Here is a 21,565-nt window from a genome sequence, read left to right as displayed (position 1 = left end):
TTTCTGCAACCAACGATCGAGAGCCGTTCATTGCCGAGATGAGATCCGAGCCGTCAAGATCTGATGGCTCGGAGGTGCGTAGCACCGTGTTGCGCAGCACCATCCCCCAATTCCTTTTCTCATGATGAAAAACTTGTAATCCAGCTCATGCTCATCTACTATTGGAGAAAAAAACTAATAAACCGTCCAATTTTATTTTTTCAAACCTTTTCCGGTTGGCCTCACTTCAATAAGTGGAAGCATTCATTTAGTAGAGCTCGTTCATTTTGAATCACTTCACTAAAAATTGAATTCCTAGAGTTTGCTTCTTTGTAGGTCTTAGTTCATACTACAATTTTCTAGGTTCTAGCAACTCGTACGAGACCTTCAGCAGAGGAAGACTAGGAGGAAACAAAAGCGGTATCAAAGGACTACCATCCGGGCAGGCACAACCCCACTTCCCCAGAACCAGCATCGGAAAAGCCCATAAACTGAGAGAGATTTACGACAGAGAGAACGGGATTTCCACGACTGAAGTTGGAGGATCCGTACATGAAGGAGGTGGAGAATGTTGTTCCTATGCGGCTATGCCCGACGTGGTGGATAGGCATGCTGTGATGAACATGGATTGAGTGACCAAGCACTCTCTCCTCTCACGGGTGGCAATTCAAGGGCTACAAACTTGAACAATTAAAGAAAATATGAATTGTAACGGGAAATCTCTATTTGGATGGTATAGGAAAAAGAGAAGAAAGGAAATAGGTAGTTGTACACGCACCGATATAATTAAGTTGGATCAAATGGGTACCTGAGGGATACCTAAAATTGCTGGTGTTCATAATGCTGTTGCCATAATTAGTCTTAACACTGGATTTATTGTTTTTGGCTGTAAGCTTACGCTCTTGCGTCGTAACCTATGAAGCACACTTAATTTGGAATAAGACTTATGTACAGTAGCCACATTGAATTTTGATACTCCTCGGATTCGTATCCAATGCTTGCTATTCATATCCATACTTATCGGAAACTAAACGTCATGCATCGGATACTTTAGCCTAGCTAGCTGCACCATACTTCGTGCCCACTTAAGCACTCAGGGTTATTCAACAAGACTGACCAAGATCGAGTTTTAACCGTTAAACGAGCCTTACCCTGGGTGCATGTAATTTCGTCTCAAAAGCCACCCCAGTTTCTAAAATATCAATGTCTTTCCATAAAATCCTGGTACGATGAAATTACATTATAGAAACATATGACTGTGTTCTGTCATTACACAAGCCATGCTTACAAAGTAAAATGCTGCACAAGGCAGTTATATAGACAGACATATATACAAATTAAGCAACCACCACTTGGTAACCTGGTGAACAAATTAATTCATTTATTCATTTATTTTTAACAATGATTACCGAAAGGTAGTAGGCATACTATAAGGCCAGTATGTTCGCTCCTTGTTGTGATGCCCCCGGGTCCCTTTAGTCTTCTCTGAGATTAAATTTTTTCTCTTTTGCTGTTCAAAAAACATACTATTAGGCGAATAGAGGAGGCAGGGGCAGACTGCTCTTACCACAGTCAAGGCCCAGTTTGATTATCAGACCATCAAGGAAATGATGAAGAAAAGATTACCCTTAATACGGATATTTGAGATTTTATCAAACATGGATTTGAACTACTGACCGAACCCCTCCCGAACCGGCTTCCTATTTGTTGATGGAGAGGTTAGCGAATTCGGTGTCAAGGTCCTGACTTCTGTTTCGGCGAGGTCTGGAATGCTCTTGCTCGTGCTGCTGTTGATGCTGCAGCAGCTGGAGATGGTACAGTGTTTGAAGCCTTGCGATTTCTCTCTGTAACATTTCCTGCTCCACTGTATCATTCAAGAGAATCTTAAGTACGAAAATCTCGCTTTAGGTTTGGGAAATTGATAGACCTCAAACAATCTTCATATCAACAGATAAGCATATGAAAAAGTTCTTTCAATAGCGTAGTCCGAAAACAGTGCAACACATCAAACAATGCAAGGATGGAGTGAAAATGAAGAATTCGAAATTATCATTACAATCACTAGAAAAAACTTTAATGGCAAGAAGGTAAGTAGAATTAGAAAGTTTTAACCCCGAGTGCAGTCCAGTAGCATAAGGTTGTCACTGAGGAGATCTGGAGGTCTGGTATACGAGACTAGCACGAAACTTGGCTTTATCCGATACTGGTAGCTCATAGGTGGTTGCGGTATCCTGGATTTTCCCCAGAAGGGTGTGACCGAACCAGTCATTCCTTGAAGAGGTTTTTTGTCGCTCAACAAAGAGAGTACAAAAATTTGCTACTCAAAAAAGAAGCAAGTATATAAATGAAGCAGCCAGCTATTATACGAAATTAGCTTGTGAGGAAAAGGATACTCACTCTGTTTTATCGCTTGCTCCTGGGATAAATTGTCTAATCGCTGTCTCAGGGTTCTGTTCTCCATGCCTAATATAAGATTATGCTGGTCCAAGAATTCAAGCTCAGCCGAAACTGCACATCCTTCAGCCTGTAAGGGTGTAAGTGTCAACGCGTAAGTTATTCATCTGACAGAAAGTATCAAATGTGCTTATTTGAAAAAAAGAAAGTAAATACAAAGCAAAGTGCTTTTGCCTGCAAAGCTTCTACAGTCCTTTCCAGTTCAGCGATGTATTGCAGCTTCTTGACCCGTGAACGATGAGCTGATTGCCTACATTTTGAGGCATCTTACAGTTCTTAGTAAGCGTGCAGGAGTAGTATCACAAAAACTGAAGATAACTATTGTAAGACCATTTCTCTTTGACATATAGTAAGACTTGAGTACATTAATTTCCTCGTGATCTTCCTTTTCTTGAAGCTTATTTTCCAAAGTACAAAAAAGAAAAAAAAAAACATAGAAGCTATGAACAGGAACAGAAAAGTAATTATAGTTATGCAAGAAATCAGTATTGCTGTCTCTCAGCTTTATTCACATTCTATTTGAAACCAATAACATTGTTGTCGAATAGTGTAGATCGTTGCATATTAATTTTTGGCCCTTGAACTCCATCTTCAGCTTTGTTCTCTCCAGGCAATGAAGAAAGAACTAAAACACAATAGCAAGGGATCAGCACAGAAATGGAAACACTAATCAAAGAAGGTACCAATAAAGTTGCCTATCAAAAAAAAAAAGGTACCAATAAAGTTAGTATTAGAAGTTTGTGCCAACCAGAAGAAGGAAACCTTAAAAACTACAAAGGATATGGACCCTTGGTGTAGATTAATGCCTTGTTCTCTTCCCTTTTCAAAAAGTATTTTTCAAAAAATTCCCCCTAGATTCCCCCTACTTCCAACATTTCTTTCTCTATCTCTCTCTACTTAAACAGTCAAATACGCGGAATTTTTTTTTTCCAACCTTCACATTTCTTTGAAATGGGAACCTATGCCAGACGGACCCAAGTATGGGTATGGGTCATCGGGTGTGATGCATAATAATTCAGGTGATGAGCACCCATGCTAAACGAACCCGAGTCGGGTGCCTTCACAGGATAAATTCTATGTTTATTTTGTAACTTCGAGTGCAAAAAGGCACTTTACTTATTCTGTAGCAATTACGCAACTAAACATACATCTGATGATATTGTTAAGTGCAACTGTAATCCAAGTGTCCATTACGAAGCATCCGACGAATATCAACAGACAGATTAGACAAAAATCACAATTCAACTCGCATTCACTGCTTAGATTTCCACCAGTGATGCAACATATCTGACCTCTTTAGCTGCCAAAATTATATTTTCGTCAAAGTTTAAATCATTGCTGAAATGTACGATAATTCACACATCACTTTTAAAGAATGGCGGTTTCTGAAAAAAAAAGAAGAAAAAAGAAGTAGGTAAGAACCTAAGCCTGCTATATACTAAATGCATTCGTGTCACAATTCTGGAAAATATGCATTTCCAAAAAGTAGCATAGAGAGCACAAAGTAAGATTCAAGCAGCTCTTGTTAACATGAACTCATGAATAGCAAGTAAGAAAATTCCATTGCTATGAGCTTATGATTACATGAAAGAAAAGGCTTACTGTTTGGCACGTTTTGCTTCTGACTTGGACAGGAAAGGCTTCAATTGTAAGCCTGATTGGTTTCGAGAAACAGAATCCACTTGGTCAGGCTTTCTAGCTGCAGTAGACATCAACCCTTCTGAAACCATTGGAAGAGGTTCACTAACTATATTCCATTCTTTGTCGGAAGAGCTTGGCCTTTTCTCGAACGAAGCATGCAACGGATCCATCTGATGAATCAAAGCCTGACACCCCCAAGAAGCAGGACCAGCAATAGCAATTGTGAAGTTGGTTTCCTCATTGATGTCATCCGGATTAGCTTCCAGACATAAGTATGTAGAAGAGTCGCTCACTGAACGTCTGTGACCTTTTTGTACCAGTGTCTCTGGCTCATTAAGGAGATCGTCAAGCCAATACGGTTGCTCTACGAGACAACTCTCAGAAGAACAACGGAGATGGTGACTCAGTAATTCTGTGGGCTGTTCAATGGATTTTGATCCTACGAGAGTTGAATGGCCATCCCATGGAGAACCATGTGTAAGGGAACTTATAGAAGGGAGTTGGGCCTGCCTGTTTGTGTATGGGGAAGTTTTGAGGCTTGGTGATATGTTTGAACTTCCCATAATGTTATTGAAGCACCTGTGGGAAAATGTTGTCGGTGCAACAGAAACATTAACAACAATATCACAACAACAATAACAGTACCCATGTATCCTTAATCAATAGGGTATGGGCGGGCAAGACCGGAGATAGACCTAACCTTTAACATTAGATGCACAAAGTGACTACTCTCAGAAAGTTAAGTTTTAAAATAGCGGCCTCCATATACCTCCAAAAAATTGAGGAACTCAAGGGACTTGTGTTAAGAACACAAAAATAGGCACATTGATGCGAATTTATCAACTGCAACTGACCCAAGATATGGCAGACAAAGGAAAAGAAACACCATATAGCATTGGGATATAATGAAGCCCTTCGGTTTAATTCACAATGCCAAGTTCTTCTCCAAAGCATACTGACCATATTTTAAGATCATGGATTTGCTAAGGGAAAGGAAAAGGCGAGGATAAATAAAGAACTGAAATCTGTTTCAACAAAATTTGGAGTAAACAATCAAGAAATAGGCTTTCACATAGATGCTTCTTCCTTTGTATTCGTCATCTTCATAACGCAACGATTTAAAGCACAAAGTCTACCTTTTTTTCCCGTCTTAATGGTTCTTTTCCTTCTCTTTGCTCTATTTTCCTTCACCCCAATGAATTCAAGACCACAAAATGCCACTGCCTTGACATTGGATCGTTGGCTGCAAAATGCATGTTGGCAGTGGAATTCACTACCAAAATGCCCCATCACCACCGACCTTGTCTCCCACATTAGGGCTATTGGGAAAAAAACAGATCTCTAAAGGTAAAAGAAGAACAAGGGCTTGGGATATTTTCGATATTGGCTTATTGGTTTCTTAATCGGCAAAACAAAAATCTTGAGTCGCCAGGTTCCCATTTCCTAATGCCCACAGAAAATATTCATTGTTTTCAAGTGGACCGCGGAAATCACTTCATTAAAGGGACCGTTTGGTGTCAAGGTGATAAAAGAGATGATGGTTGTTTCTAACCAAATTTGACCAGTTTTTGGTGACGAAAGGAGTGGTGGGGGGGCCTTCTGTGTAGTTGTTTATGCCCATTTTTGGCACCGCGAATCAGGCTAGCCGTAATTGTCCATTTAATTAATTCTTTAATTAAATTCGGCCGAAGCTGGGTAATTGATTGACGGTTAAGTATTGGGCCATGAGCTTTTCCCATTTGGGCCCAAGAAGAACGCAGCCCATGAGAATAACGTAGCCCACGGTTTTTGGGAAGGAAGCTCATAGTTTGGCCCACGAAGAAAATGCTGATTTTGCCCACGAAGTGCAGCCCACGGTTTTAGGGAATTGGTTGCTGTCGGTGGTAGTTATTTTCGTCCAAATTCGAAAGCCAATTGACTTAGTCAATTGGCCACATGTCAAGCTAGCAAGAGAAGGGGGGTAATGGGGAGTTATTGCCACATCACCCATGATCTGTTAACTGCCAAAAAACTATCCATTATCTCACATGCATGAAAAGAGGAAGCATCATGGGACACATGTCAACTTATAGAGCGAAGCAGAATTCAGATTCAGGCTTGAATCAGCTTACTGCTATGCCTATAAATATAAGTTCACAAGATAAAAAAAGGATCCAACACCAATCAAAGCTCAACGTTTAAACCAAAATCTTCCCAGCAAAGCACACTTTCCTACTTTCAGCAAAGTAGTCTACCGAGTACCTCGTGCTCAAACCCCATTCAAACTCACTTCATCAAGTAGTTTGGATTTTTACTTTTCTTGTAATCAAACTTTATTATCCCAGAGCAATAAAGTTGTCCCATTTCCTATACGACTAGGAAATTTGAAGTCCACAACCGTGTGACAAACCACGAACCTCATTGTGATCTTTAATCTTTGAGTCGCACGCAATCACTCTTACGTTAGAGTCAAGATTTACGGGAATCTTCATCAAAAATTAGGCGCTACAAGTCTTGGCACGCTCGTGCTCAACGTATTTACGCCTTTGCCAAAAACGAGAGTTTTTAGTAGTATATATCTCATTTCTCGCCATTTGTCACAATCCAAACAATTAGGAGGTTTCCCATTTCGCTTTGTTTCTTATCATTTCTCACCTAATCCCTCAAACCAAACGGCCATAAGGGAGGGATGACTCTAATTGAAGTTACCTGCCTGTATCTTCTTGATATTTCACTGGCTAAAAGGCGATGAAAGATTAATAGTACATATAAACAGGCACTGGGAAAATGAAATGAAGGATGAATGTAGACCTAGCCGAAGGACCGTGAAGAGTATCAATTCCCAATGTCATTCAAAACAACGGATTTAGTCTCATATTGATTTGCCAACGAAGATTAAGAATTCATTGTGCTAATTCCCTTAATTTGGTAATCATACTATTCGTGCATGCCACTAAGCAGGGGCAACAAACTCCCTTAGTGTTCCATGGGATATACCTAACATCTTGTTGGGTTTGTGAAGCCTAATTCAGTCTTGATTTGCGCTTCATTTGTCGACTATGTCACGATTCGACCTGCCCAAGTTGCAAGGGCCTAGGGCTGCGCCCACGGCAATTGGTTTGTGATCTAAACCGAGGACATAGAATTCATGCTCTACATAGGATATGTAATTTGTCATTCATAAGGAAAACTAGTGTGTGTTGTTGATGTACGTAATTACAACATTGAAAAAGGAAAATTCTTTGAGTCCTTTTTTTTTTTGTTGGGGGTGGTGTTTCTTGCTTTGTGCGTTCGAATTGCAACACTCCATATCCTCTGCATGGTATGTCTCTTCAACTACTCCTTAGTTCTGTGAAACAAACAGTTCCTAAGTCGACACGCTTACCGTAAACCCCCCTAAAACAGGGTGCACGTGAGCCGTGATGCGCTTTGTATTTCGAGCCACAAAAATTCGTATCCCAACACAAAATCTCGTAATTGAACACCAAAAAAATCGTATCTTTGACCAGAAAAAATCATAACTAATAATACCACAAAAATTCATGACCTAACACAATAGTTATCCCGTGTACATTCACAGAGAGATCAAATAGAGAGAGAGAGAGAGAGAGAGAGGGAGGGAGAGAGAATTACCAGCACCACCGGCGACTGGGAGCGACGGAAGAACATCCCACGTATTACCGGCGGTGAAGCCACATTGTCTTCACGTCAATCTCCTTAGGAAGAGAGGCCAGCTCGTTCATGCATGCAACTTTGAGAGAGAGAGAGAGAGAGAGAGAGAGAGAGAGAGAGGAAAAAGGGGAGCAAAGGGCGGAGCACATTTCACGTCGAAAATTTCTCATTCAATGGTCGTCTGCTTGCCACCCATACATTTTTGTTAAAGAAACATCTTTTTTATTTTTTCTCAAATCATGTAAATTTCGAATTTCTCTCTTCTCCATCTGTTTTGCGCATTAGGTTGTGTGCGGTTCTAAATATTTTGCGTGGTGTTTAGGCCTCCATTGTAGTTGTTATGTTCCCTCTTTTAGGATGACTTGGCCTTTCGATGTTTTTCCTTTGTTATCAATGAATATCATCCTATCGATTAATAAAAATAAAAATAAAAGAATTGTAATGATTATTTTTACAAAAATGTTAGGTACACTACATCTTATGTGGCTCCGGGTTCTACAAAAATCTAGAAAAATGCCTATAATTTTTAAAATAGTAATATTTTATGGAACCGTGTAAAAAATCAGATCCGACAAATATCTGTAAGTATTACTCCTAGATTCATATGGGTAAAATTGCTCAACTACGCAATTTTGACCCTACGAATCCAAGAATAAAATTTGCCGATATTCGTTAGAGCTGATTTTTTGTAGGGCTTTAAAACAATATTTTACAATTAATGAGAATTTTTCTGAATTTTTGTAAGACCCGAAATAAGCCTCACATAAAATAAAAATAAATATAGTGTACGTGTAGGGTAACTATGTAGACTTCCCTTATTTTTAGAGTACTGCATTTTTTCCTCCACTATTTTTGGATTTCAATACGGGAATGAAGGGTTAAAAAGACGAGTTCAATTTGTTTCTTTAAATAGTCAAAATGGACAAGGAATATGCAACATTCAAAAAAGGAAAGATCGATCAAAATTTTAAAATGAAAGGAGGTGAACAAAAAATCTTTTCCGAATTCAAAATTCACTTAAATTTCTGACCGCACATAGTTAATTGAAATGTCAAGTCGACAATAATTCGTTGGTCCAAAATTTGGGATGTTAGGATTTTCCAATGCAATTGGTTTTATTATCAGACTTGGGGTAGATGGAAGGCACATCTTTCGTGTACCCATAATTAATTTATTTAACGTTAATGTTTAATATATGTGTTTGAGTTATTTGAATGGAAATAAAAAGGAGGAAAATATGTTTTGAGGTAAAAGTGTAATAGCTTATTTGTTATGGGAGTTGGTGTGGTGTTTAAGTTGTTGAGGGTTCTTTGTGTAATTGGGCCTAAATGAGTGGAAAGTCTCCTACCTTCCTCTCTCACACTCTCATGCCACTCTCCTGGGACCCGATCCGGTCAATTAGCTTCGGACCAGTTTGGTCTATTTAGTGCATTTGAGCCGTTCAAAAGTGTTTTGGACGGCTCAGATTTAAAGATAATATTTAAAAAAAAAATTTTTAATACAACTCTTTAAATTTGAACCGTTCAAAATATTTTTGAATGGCTCGAATACACTAAATAAACCAAACTGGCCCGAAGCCAAATTGACTGGATCCTTCCTCCACTCTCCCTCCCATAACTCTCATAGTCTCTCCCTCTCTAGCTCTCACACTCTCTCTCTCTCTCTAGCTCTTTCACCTCCAACCCACAAAGATTTACCTTCTCTCCACCATATATCATGATCTAGACCTTGGGTTTTGCTCGCTCAAGTTTGGAGAGAGGTGTTCTTGGTTGAAATCAAGTTTGGGATCCTAGGGTTTGTGGAATCTTGGATTTAGCTCTTCAAAGTTTGAGGTAAGGATTTGTCACTTTCTTTATGTGTTTATGAGTAAATTGGGTGCCTAAATCTTATTATTGATCGTTGTTTTGAACTTGGGTAAAATCTGCCATGCATGTTTTCTTAGCTGAAAAATTATAGACTGATACTAGTACGACCCGTTTTGGACCACCTTTCGCTCGATGTCTAGATTTCTACAATGACTAGCATAACCATTAGCACTTAACTTTAACATTTTCAAAACTAAAACTTAGAAAATGCGCAAAAATCTTGTCAAGGTTTTTCTCTGCGTTTGCCAGCTCATCTCTTATGGAATGCAAACAAAGATCAAATATAAAGACTAGAAATGTAGGAAAAATTGAATGAAATACTAGGAAAGAAGACATAACTTATGGTACTTGGCCCCAAGGAAAAAGATAAAAGTTCGTTTTTATATTCTCCTTTGATATTCCACATACCAAGTTCATCTTCATCTATAAGCTTTCCTAGAATACGATCAAAATTAGGAACTCTACTTTTAGGTATCCTCATTTCTCTACCATCTGATCTTCATACGATTTTGCAATAACTGCTTTCTTTAGTGCCAAGCCTACAAGAGGCAGCTCCTTGATGAGTATGCTCGACATTACAGTTTTTCCAATCGGCACTGGTAACGTATCGACATAAACAATTGCTTTTGAAATATTTTCTTTTGTCTTTAAAACGGAAACATTATCCGCGAACATTCTCACCTCATCTGATGGTGGTTAGTGAATTGGGGGAGAAGATGGGTTAAGTGAGCTGAGTTTTTAGGTGGAGATTCTAGTTGAAATTGAGGTCTAGATGAGGTACCAGGTTGTTTCTCACTTGAGATTGACAAAGGATGTTGGTTTTGTGGTTATAGATCCTGGAAGTTGCATGCACCAACCGATGACTCACTCTATAACCACTTAGACCCGCAGACTACTTGCATCAATTACCTTTCCGTTGATCCAAACTGCTTAGATTACCAGCAATTAGAATGAGTAGAAAAAGATAACATGCCATGAGCATGTCTTGTTTACTATTGTATTTTGTAGTTGCATGCTAATTTGGTTCTAGTCTGTCAAACCAAACCATGAAGTCGGTACGCTTGGAAAATAAACAAAAGACGGGAATAAAACAGACTAGAGCTTAATGCATGCTAATCTATACTACTTCTTTTAAATGTATGAAGATGTCTAACTATGCCCAAATATGATCTTATATGGGTGAAGACCATGACAGCATGACCTCAATATGCCCAAATTGTTAGATTATACGTACTAATAAATGTTCTGAGGTTTTCATTTCCCATTGTGATATTTTATTGAGCAGTCAGTTTGACACACTGTGGACGTGGTGTTATGAACCCATGAACTAGGTAGCATACTTGTGGGGGTGGAGTAATTTGATACACCGGAAATAAAAGCAAGTCAATTTCCCCCCATCAGTTTTACATCTGAATATTGGATTCTATTTATTTGTATTTTATGTCATGCATTATCCTTGTCATTCTATTATCTTATGTTTGTATATTTGATTTTGCTGGTAACAAAAAGAGAGGAAAAAACAAGGAAAGAAATTTTAGTAAGAGAAGTCAAAATTTTCTATTTTATTTGGCTAGGATTAGATACATGATCTTCCAGTTTAACCCGTTTCTTGAGGGTGTTTTGTCCTCTTATATTCTCAACTTAGTAATGTTGATAATGGCACTATTGTCGTTCTCAATCCTATTGCAGATGGAATTTGGCTTTCATGTGAAGAAACTGATTACGTCCTGCGACCTATCTAATCTATCGGCTGTAGTTTTACCCATTACAAAGATGGTTTAGTGGAGATTTCTTTCAAATAGGAAGATACCACTTCCATGGTCTTCGCCACTATAGTTGTCAGAATCGTACAATTTACGATTCATATCGTACGATTCGATGCGATTCAGTGGGCAATCGATATGAATAGGCTGCCGAATCGGAAATAGCTGAGAATCGTAAGTGAATCGGTGATTTACGATTCATATCGTACGATTCGATACGATTCGGTAGGTAATCGATACGAATAGGCTGCCGAATCGGAAATAGCTGAGAATCGTAAGTAAATCAGTGAATCGTTCGATTCACTTAAAATTTCCGAAATTCATTTTTTACTCTTGTTTTGCTTCTTTTGTTGTTTGAAAAGGGTTCAAATATTTTCTTAAGGTCTAGTATTGTTATATGTCATCTTTTGTCTATGTTATATGGATAGATAATAAGAAAAAGAGATTTATTACGAGAGTGAATCGAAAATGAGGAAGATAAATAGAATATAACAACCCTATAGATCTTCTAAGGGTTTGTTTTGTACTTATAACTCTTTCGTACAAAAAGAACCATAAGTAGGCTTTACGAATCATCATCTCTTGGTAGTTGCAATAGAAGCAACTTACCTAATATTCCACGTTATTATCAAATCATCAATTAAAAGAAAGTATTTATTGATTTAGGCCTAAATCTTTCATTTGTAGTATATATTGTTGTTACCCTAATCAATAAGCATAGGTTTCTATGCATTATAGAAGTTATGACCGAATCAGAGCGATTCACGATTCGAAAAATGACCATTTCGATTCTCGATTCGATTCATGATTTGACAACTATGTTCGCCACAGGGAGAAACTTGATAGAAGAAAATCCTATTGGAGATGGAATTTGGTTTTCATGTGAAGAAACTAATTACATCCTGCGCCCTATCCAATCTACTATCCAATCTACTGGTCGTAGTTTTATCTAGCACAAAGGTGGTTTAGTGGAGATTTCTTTCAAATAGGAAGATACCACTTCCTTGGTCTTCACCACAGGGAGAAACATGATAGAAGAAAGAAACATGATAGAAGAAAGGATCCCAACCAACTCCTATACCTCTGCCAAACCAGTTTAGCTATTTGAAGTTGTTCTTGGGCTATGAAATGCACTAAAATTAGATATTCAATTTTGTTTGACACTGTCATTGCATAGTTTCTAATGCTATTTGGTGGTAAGATTTTGATCACATCCACCCTAAAAAATAGTTTCAGGATTTGTCTCACAAAGTAAAATCCCTTCTGATTGTACTCCACGTGCAACGTGCGCATTTACTAGTTTGGTGTAAGTGGGAAAAATCCACTTAGCTAGTGCTTGTAGAAGCTTTTTGGGATGGACAGCCTCACGTGCGTCCTTGCCTGAACCCTAGATGTCATCGGAACCTTAGCTGCAAAGCAGACAAGGGTGAGCGCACATTTGCCTCTCGTCGGCAAAGGCCATCCGATGCCTAAGTATCACATACCGGAGAAAATCCTAATTATCAGTAGGAAAGTAATCGTATTGCTATGTATTGCGTACCTTTCACCTTTAGGTTTAACTCGTTTATATAGGCATTCATATGCTTAATGCCCAAGCATCCGTGTTGCCTTAGGTTTCCTACCTCGTACAGGAAACCCAGAATATATGGATTCCATTCCCTTATCTGGCTGCTTTCCCTGCCCTTATGGGACTTCTTCCCATAGTAACTGAGCATCCCATCCTCATTAGGAAACTCAAGCAGATCCCCTTATTTTCGGGATCCCACTCTATCACGGAGTACGATTGTACTGGAATCTTCTAGACTTCCTATGCCGCCTTATCACTTAAGGCATTATAAGACTAGACTCTCCTTCTGTTCGGTAACCATGATCTACTACTGGCCTTTCGTGCCGTTTGTTCTTACAGCCGACCTCCATTCTCGTCGGAGGTGAGATCTAGTCCACTTATCTCTTGGTTCCGCGTATCACGTGTTCGGGTGTTACTTGTACCTACCTACTTGGGAGTACCTCCCTACATTAGGCTCTAGTCAGGCTCTAATACAGACTAGAGCCTAGTTAGCATGCACTACAAAGTAAATAAGATGCAAGAACGTGCTTCTACTCATTCTAATGATTGGTATTCTATGCAGCTTGGCTCAACAAAAAAGTAAATTTGAGATGCAAATATTCCGCAAGCCCAAGTGGCTACAAAGTGAACCGCCGATTGGTGACCCGCCCAAGATCCAAACCACGAAACCAACATACTTTATCAATTTCAAGCGTTGAACAACCTACCTCATTTGGACCACCAGAATCTCCACCTCCTTATACAGCCCACTCCCAACCACTTGATTCATTTTCTCCCTCAATTCACCCACCACTACCACCAGATGATGAGCGAAAGTTGGTGGATGATATTTCCATGCTTAAGTTTTTAGAAAATATTTCAAAAAAATTCTTTACGTCAATTGTTTCCAAGTGCCAATTGGGGAAACTGTCATGTCGAGCATCTTCATCGACAAGCTACCTCTTTTAGGCGGAGCGATGAAGAAAGAAGCTATGAAAAAGTTGTTTGAAGATCGGATAGTGGGTAAATGGTGGATGCCTTAGAATAGAGTTGCTAGTTTTGATAATGTTCTAAGACAACTAATAGAAGGAGAAAGACTTGGTTCATAGGAGATCAAAGGAAAAGATGAAGACGAACTTTATCTTTCGCCTCGGGGTACAATACCATAAGTTATCTCTTCTTCCCCAGTATTTAATTCACTTTTTTCTACATTTCTAATCTTTATATTTGATATTTATATTCAAATTGAAGGTTTGAAGCGACTAATTTGTATTCCACGAAAGAGAAGTTGATCGACGCAGAGAAAAAACTTGACACAGTTGTAAGATTTTTGTGCATTTTATGAGTTTTAGTTCTAAAAATGTTAAAGCTAAGTGCTAAGGGCATTTTATGAGTTGAGAAAGAACTTGTTTCAATTACATATCATAAGGAATTCGAACAAGTGCTTCAAATATAGTATTAGGAAGTACCGCTTGTGGAACCTCAATATCCCTTAGCACTTAGCTTTAACATTTTCAGAATTAAAACTCATAAAATGCACAAAAATCTTACAACTGTGTCAAATTTTTTCTCTGTGTCGATCAACTTATCTCTTGTGGAATACAAATTAGTCGCTTCAAACCTTCAATTTGAATATAAATATCAAATATAAAGATTAGATATGTAGAAAAAAGTAAATTAAATACTGGGTAAGAAGAGATAGGTTACGATATTGTGCCCCGAGGCGAAAGATAAAGTTCGTCTTCATATTTTCCTTTGATCTCTCATGAACCAAGTCTTTCTCCTTCTATAAGTTGTCTTAGAACATTATCAAAACTAGAAACTCTATTCTGAGGTATCCACCATTTACCCACTATCCGATCTTCAAACAACTTTTTCATAGATTCTTTCTTCATTGCCGAGCGCCTAAAAGAGGTAGCTTTTCGATGAAGATGCTCGACATAACAGTTTATTATTGTAGAAATCTAGGCATTGACAGAGATGCCTAGGTAGAGCCATAGCAGATGAAGCTTCAAAAGTCATATTTGTCGTAGAGGTAAACCCTCAAAGGTTACTCGACATTTCGGATTGAATTTATTGATTACTTCTTTGAACTTATAAGCCTGAATCATTTGTAACCAAAAAAAAAAAACAAAATGCAGGGTTTGGTATGGGGAGGGCTTTTGATAGTGGTTGATGATGGTACGCAAGCAACAGCAGAGGAAGACAGTGACAACAATGCTAGGCAGGATAGGATTCTAGCTCTGAAGCAAAATTTACAAGGGAATCCTTGTGTACTAAGCGCTGAATATTTGGAGAGCATCGGTGCAGCCCTCGTCATGCGACTTAGACAACACGAAGAAACTGTATCCAGAGACGGTAAAACACCTGAAGCCTTGTCATCTATCGTTTTGTGTGTAAGTGTATCTAACTTGTTGGGATCTTTGTTTCATCAACAGACTCGGTCCTTAATTAGAAGTTCAATTCTTAGAAGTTTTAGACTCGGATTTCAAGGAAGAAATGTAGAAGAGTAGGAACTAATAGGGTTTGTCATTGTTTACCTAGCAAAAAGTTCCACTCTCTTATCAACTTCTCATATTTACTTTCTTCGAACATGCAACATATTGGACATCTGTTGAATCAGTGAATCTGTCCCCCAAGTGTCTCAAGTGTTTTTCAAGTCCTAAAATACCGCTACTGTATAATTAGGACAAGTTAATAAACATATTTGGATGCTTGTTTGACAAGTCTTGCACCATGTCCTCATAGTTGAAGCTTTGATTCACACCAAACTAATAACCTCAAATCAATACAGAGTACAACTCTTAGGCTGCTTCATGTATGCAGGGGACTGGGCTGGTTGGAATGAGACAGAAGGACTTGATAGAATGGTATGTGAGTCAACTGAAAGAGAAAAATAACAACACTTCCACAGATGAGGCAGCAGCTGAAGTTTCAAAAGTCCAAGGTGTCATAGAGGTAAACCCTAAAAGGTTACTCAATATTTCAGATTGAATTTATTGCTTGTTTCTTTGAACTTATAACTCATAAGCATGAATCATTCGTAACCAAAAAAATAAAATACATGAAAAAACGCAGTGTTTGGTAATGGAAGGGCATTTGATAGTGGTGGTTGATGGTATGCAAGCGGCATCAGAGGCTGACGGTGACATCAATGTTAGGCAGTCTACTTTGTCTAGAAACGACAGGATTCTAGCTGTGGCGCCAAATAAACAAGGAAAGACGCTTGTACACAAGTATCCAACCTCTGATCATGCAGAAAGTGGAGCAGAGCCACCCTCTGATAATGCAGAATGTAGAGCAGAGCTTGCAAATCGACAAGGAAAGAAGCTTGGAATAAGCGATGAATATTTACAGAGGGTCACTGAAGCCCTCTTCATGCGACTTAGAGAAGGTAAACCACCTAAATCCTTGTCATCTATCGTTTTGTGTACAAATGTATTAGTTGGGATCTTTGTTTCATCAAAAGTCTCAGTCCTTAAACTAAAAAGTCTCGGTCCTTAACTAGAAGTTCAATTAGAGGAGGACGGCATTTTTCACCTAACAAAAAGTTCCACTTTGTTTCAATTTCTCGTATTTACTTTCTTCAAACATACAATATATTGGACATCTGTTGAATAAATGAATCTGTCCCCCAAGTGTCCTAAGTGTTTTCAAGTCCTAAAGTACCACTACCGTATAATTAAGACAAGTTAATAAACATATGTGAATGCTTGTTCGACAAGTCTTGCTGCATGTCGTCATAGTTGGAGCTTTGATTCACACCAAGCTAATAACCTCAAATTATTTTTGTTTGTTTTTATCGGCAAAGTTCATGGTATTGGATCAATGCCTTAAGGCTGCTTCATGTATGCAGGGACTGGGCTGGCTGGAATGAGAGAGCGTGACTTGATAGAATGGTATGTGATTGAACTTAATAAGAAAATTGAAAACCCTTCGATAGTGGAGGCATCAGCTGAAGCTTCAACAGTCATATCTATCATAGAGGTAAACGCTGAAAGGTTACCCGACATTTCAGATTGAATTTATCGCTTATTTCTTTGAACTTATAAGTGTGAATCATTTGTAACCAAATAAAATACGTGCAAAAATGCAGACTTTGGTAAGGGGAGGGCTTTTGATTGTGGTGGATGATGGTATGCAAGCAGCAACAGCAAAGGAAAACGGTGACAACAACACTAGGCAAGGTAGGATTCTAGCTCTGAAGCCAAATTTACAAGGAAATCCTTGTGTACTAAGCGCTGAATATTTTGAGAGCATCGGTGCAGCCCTCGTCATGTGACTTAGACAGCACGAAGAAACTGTATCCAGAGACGGTAAAACACCTGAACCCTTGTCATCTTTCGTTTTGTGTATAGGGATCTTTGTTTCATCAAAAGACTCAGTCCTTAACTAGAAGTGCAATTCCACAACAGTTCTAACAAGTTTAGACTCGGATTTCAAGGAAGAAATGTAGAAGAGGAGGAACTAATAGGGTTTGGCATTGTTTACCTAGCAAAAAGTTCCACTCTATCAACTTCTCATATTTACTTTCTTCAAAAATGCAACATATTGGACATGTGTTGAATCAGTGAATCTGTCCCCCCAGTGTCTCAAGTGTTAAAAAGTCCTAAAGTACTGCTACCGTATAATTAAGACAAGTTAATAAACATATTTGGACGCTTGTTTGACAAGTCTTGCACCATGTCCTCATAGTTGAAGCTTTGATTCACACAAAACTAATAACCTCAAATCAATACCGAGTACAACTCTTATGCTGCTTCATGTATTGAGGGACTGGGCTGACTGGAATGAGACAGAGGGATTTGATAGAATGGTATGTGAGTCAACTGAATGAGAAAAATAACAACACTTCCACAGAGGCGGCAGCAGCTGAAGTTTCAAAAGTCAAAGGTGTCATAGAGGTAAACCCTAAAAGGTTACTTGATATTTCAGATTGAATTTATTGCTTATTTCTTTGAATTTATAAGCCTGAATCATTCGTAACCCAAAAAAAAAAATTACATGTTTGTCCTTCAAACATGATACGTGATTTGAGGGACTTATTGTGGTAGGCGGACCACAATAAGTCCTTCAAACAAAGGGAATTTCTTCTTGGTGAAGACAAATATATATGAAAGAGAGGATAGAAGAATGAGATGTTAAGACAGCGAAATGTCAGGAGAGGTGGGCTGGTTTATAATTCAACTTGTGTGATTTTGGCAGTGAAATGATCATGTTAGGTGCTTCAAGACCTGTCACTGTAAACTTTTATGGTATCACTACTTTTCAAATTAGAGAAAGGAAACGAAAGCATGACCCTATGGGTACAACAATCCATGAACTCCTCATGTTAAGTAGAGCCTTTGGATTAACGAATCTAATTTATCTTCACGTCAATTCTTTCTCTCGTTTCGTGAAGCATCTTGGCTTAACTTTCATGTACTCATTCTATAGTTTTCCATTTCCATTTGTATGTTTTGCATCTGTTTGTCATGGCATTGTGATATGTGCAGACTGCAGAGGTGAGTTGTGGTCATCTGTTATACAATTTTCAAGCATTTAGTGGTGCAATTGTGTAAGCTTCTTTTATCTTTATAACCTCATTCAGAAAACTTTGAAAATGATGGTTGTTTTCATTCTCTTGTTTGGAGAATTGGGGAGATCTCAATGCTGCTATTAATGCACATTTTCACTGGAGATAGAAACATGTGAGTGACTATTTTCCTGCCATTTTCTTTCTGCTTCAGTTTGCACCTGCATTGAATAGTTTCCTTTTCTGACTTAGATAATAGATGATACTGTTTGTTGTCCTTTATTCAGCATAAATCCATTCTCTCATCTCGATTCTGACTTAAGATGTTTATTGGGATAGTGGTCCTGACTTTACTAGTAGTTCACCAATTGTTTCACACTCGGGAGAAGTTGGGGAGATTCCCATTGAGGTCAGAGATGAGACTGAACAATCACACCATTTAGTCCTCGTGCCTACTGTAGATGGTTTCAGTGGAAAATCAGATGCAGTTCACTCGGAAACCCTTGGGACTGCCATAACTGATGGTGATGTAGATTTTCCAACTGCTCTCTCAGGAGATGCATCTGTTCAGGATGGGCAAAAGGATGATGCATTGCATGACAGTTCTAATGACACCAATTGTATGCCAAGAGTGTTTGGGCTGTGATCTCTCTTTGTTTGATGTGGGTGATTTGGCATGAAAGGAATTTGAGATGCTTTGAAGGGGTTGAAAAGCCTTTATTTACAATCAAAAGTTTTTTGTTAAATAACTTGTATAGTTGGGACAAGAATGAGTGTTTTCCATCTCTTAACCAATTTTTAGATTGGTTTGAGCTTTTTCAGTCGCATAGGAGTCCAAGTGTATAGGGCCTTTTTGTCCGTTCTATTGTTTACGGGCGGCATTCCCTTAATGCCTTTTTGGTAATATAATCTTTTACTTATAAAAAAAAAGGATTTTGACTACAGCAATGACATAGAAGAAGAAATGATTCGAGCTGTTGTTGAGGCTTCTAGAAGGGATGGTGGAAAAGGTTAGCTAGATCTGCAAAGACAGTCTCTCTTAGACGATGCTGAACTAGAAGAAGTATTTTCGTGGTCATTGAAGGTTTGTGATTTTGTTATATAGTGGCAGTGTGGCACCCTTATATTCCCCGTTCTCACCTCTCTTATGTTGATTGAATGGTAGTTTAGTCGAGTCTATGTGGTAATGGTGATCCAGAAAAGTTATATTATGATTTATGAGTATCAAAAAAAATTATGTTAAATTAAAAGAAAAACTTTGGTCTTTATTGCTTTCTAGTGGGTAGGCATCTCGTCTATATACTCGGAGGAGTCTATGTAACATAGACCCTCGATGTAAAGTCTACAGTCAGTTGCTACAGACTTGCCTCCAGTAATTTTTATCATGGATTTGAATAGTGAAAACCGGCAGTGTTGGTAATTACAATGCTCTTTTTTTGTCCTTATGGATATTGTTTGATATTTCTGCTGTAATATTTAGTGCTTTTTTTGTTCCTATTCTTCGAGCGATCAAATGGCATTGGTCATTTGTGTGTCTTCTACATCAGGACTTCTGACTGTCAAGTTTCTCTTCCTCAGGAACCAACATCGGATGATGAAAATCAAATAACAATTCAAGTGCAGATGCCAGATGGTAGCCGTAATGATCGTCGATTTCTAAAGTCAGACAAGTTACAGGTTTAGTTTTTAAAGAAGAGTTGATTCACATTAATTGAGCAGTTAACTCCTTTGCACATTCTTGTAGCTTAACCTGAGAGATTTGCATTGCAGTCCATCTTTGACTTCATTGATGTTGGTGGGTGGGTCAAGCCCGGCTCTTACAGATTGTTAAGTTATATTCTGTTGTAAAACTTTTAAAGAGTATCCCCTACTATATTGCATTAGCTATTCGGTTCACATGGTCAAATGGATATTTTGCCCTGAATTGGCACTCAAGAAATATAGAACGTTCAGAAATCTCCAAGTCAACTTGAGTTGTCTAAAAACTATGGAGGTCTATTAATGGTCACTGGAAAGTCACCAAGCATGAGAAAGCCAAAACTAAGGCTCAAGTGATGAAGACCTTCTTAGCATTCCTATTGATGCTTTTAATGATTTTAGAGTTCCCCAGCAATTAACTATTTTTCAGAAAAGACAGAAAATTTTAAGTGATTTTTGTTGCTGGTACTAATACATTGCTTACCGTAAAATCTGTAAGAAATTCATTTTGGTTTATTTCTATCTTCATGTTTCATCAAGTTTGTGTGCTTTCAAGAGGGTTTACTTCAGAGTATAATCATGTATTCTAATAGTCTTGAAATTTTTAACCCAGGGAGAGTTTGAATTTCTGGTTATGCCTTTATCTTATGTTCATGAGTCCATTCTAGATGTAGTAATGAAAGAACACACGGAACAATGTTTGCCTTCCCTAACCGTTCTCCTTTTACTTAAATTCCAGGTGAGACCATACACTCAGCGTGCTTTTAGTGCCGGAGAGACCGCCCTTACTCTGAATGAACTGGGCTTTACCAGCAAGGAAGAAGTCATATTTCTGGAGTTGATTTAGCATGATCCTCCTGTAAAGCTGTAACGACTCACACTTAAAACTGCAGTCTATATGGGTAGATAGTTCCATACGCGGATTGTGGTGAAGGTTGAAATAGGCAGTGACAAAGGAGTTGAGTGCCAAAAGACAGATTAACTTATACTCTCTCCATCCCTTTTTAAGTGTTTCTCTTCGTAATTTCAACTTATTAAGAAAACATTATTATTACACCTTTCACATCAACTTTTACCTCCACTTTCCCTACTTACCCTCTATGAAGGCATTATCATTACACTTTTACTTACTAACTTTTTAAAATGGAATCTACTTTTAGAGTCAAAATGAAAAATGTAACAACTTTTACCTACTAACTTTACAAAATGGACACTTATTAAGGGACAGTCCAAAATGAAATACTCGACATTAAAAAGGGGACGGATGGAGTAGTATTTACTGATTGATTCAACCTGATTGAATTGAATGCCCACGCCCCATGACATAAAGGTGTGCAAAACCTTGGTCACTTGGGCTGGGCGGCTGAAGTTGCAGCTGGGAAGGAATCCTAATTGGCATTTTAGTGTCAACTAGCGTTTTAACGTCAATCTTGGTTTCCTATATTGGTTGATT

At 38.4% G+C, this 21,565-nt stretch overlaps 2 protein-coding genes across 10 annotated transcripts; one reads left to right on the top strand and one right to left on the bottom strand.

The window, feature by feature from the left end:
• Positions 1-1,219: 1,219 nt before the first annotated feature.
• On the bottom strand, positions 1,220-7,899 carry LOC131334138 (uncharacterized protein At4g06598-like). Of its 2 annotated transcripts, none has more exons than XM_058369012.1 (5): positions 7,687-7,892; positions 4,036-4,653; positions 2,608-2,683; positions 2,377-2,503; positions 1,220-1,843 (listed from the first exon to the last, which is right to left on the bottom strand). In XM_058369012.1, the coding sequence occupies exons 2-5, from the start codon at positions 4,635-4,637 to the stop codon at positions 1,680-1,682; spliced, it is 969 nt and encodes a 322-aa protein (XP_058224995.1). In that variant the 5' UTR covers positions 4,638-4,653; positions 7,687-7,892; the 3' UTR covers positions 1,220-1,679. The 2 variants fall into 2 exon arrangements, with proteins under 2 accessions (XP_058224995.1, XP_058224997.1); XM_058369014.1 differs by having other exon boundaries at positions 1,608-1,843; positions 2,377-2,511; positions 2,616-2,683; positions 7,687-7,899.
• A 1,442-nt stretch (positions 7,900-9,341) lies between these two features.
• LOC131333094 (DNA replication licensing factor MCM6-like) lies at positions 9,342-20,989 on the top strand. 8 transcript variants are annotated; one of them, XM_058367434.1, is made up of 10 exons: positions 14,803-14,934; positions 15,041-15,257; positions 15,726-15,857; positions 15,978-16,293; positions 16,756-16,886; positions 16,996-17,215; positions 17,673-17,803; positions 19,993-20,075; positions 20,159-20,209; positions 20,852-20,989. In XM_058367434.1, the coding sequence occupies exons 3-6, from the start codon at positions 15,744-15,746 to the stop codon at positions 17,179-17,181; spliced, it is 747 nt and encodes a 248-aa protein (XP_058223417.1). In that variant the 5' UTR covers positions 14,803-14,934; positions 15,041-15,257; positions 15,726-15,743; the 3' UTR covers positions 17,182-17,215; positions 17,673-17,803; positions 19,993-20,075; positions 20,159-20,209; positions 20,852-20,989. The 8 variants fall into 8 exon arrangements, with proteins under 8 accessions (XP_058223412.1, XP_058223415.1, XP_058223417.1 ...); XM_058367431.1 differs by having other exon boundaries at positions 19,993-20,091; positions 20,185-20,209; XM_058367435.1 differs by lacking the exon at positions 20,159-20,209 and adding an exon at positions 18,395-18,456 and having other exon boundaries at positions 19,993-20,091; positions 20,852-20,988.
• The last annotated feature ends 576 nt before the right edge of the window (positions 20,990-21,565 follow it).

The sequence above is a fragment of the Rhododendron vialii genome, chromosome 7a, assembly GCF_030253575.1.
Source record: "Rhododendron vialii isolate Sample 1 chromosome 7a, ASM3025357v1".
NCBI lineage: Eukaryota > Viridiplantae > Streptophyta > Magnoliopsida > Ericales > Ericaceae > Rhododendron > Rhododendron vialii.
Note: the sequence above shows the minus strand (reverse complement) of the source record. Positions and strands in the feature narration are given on the sequence as shown.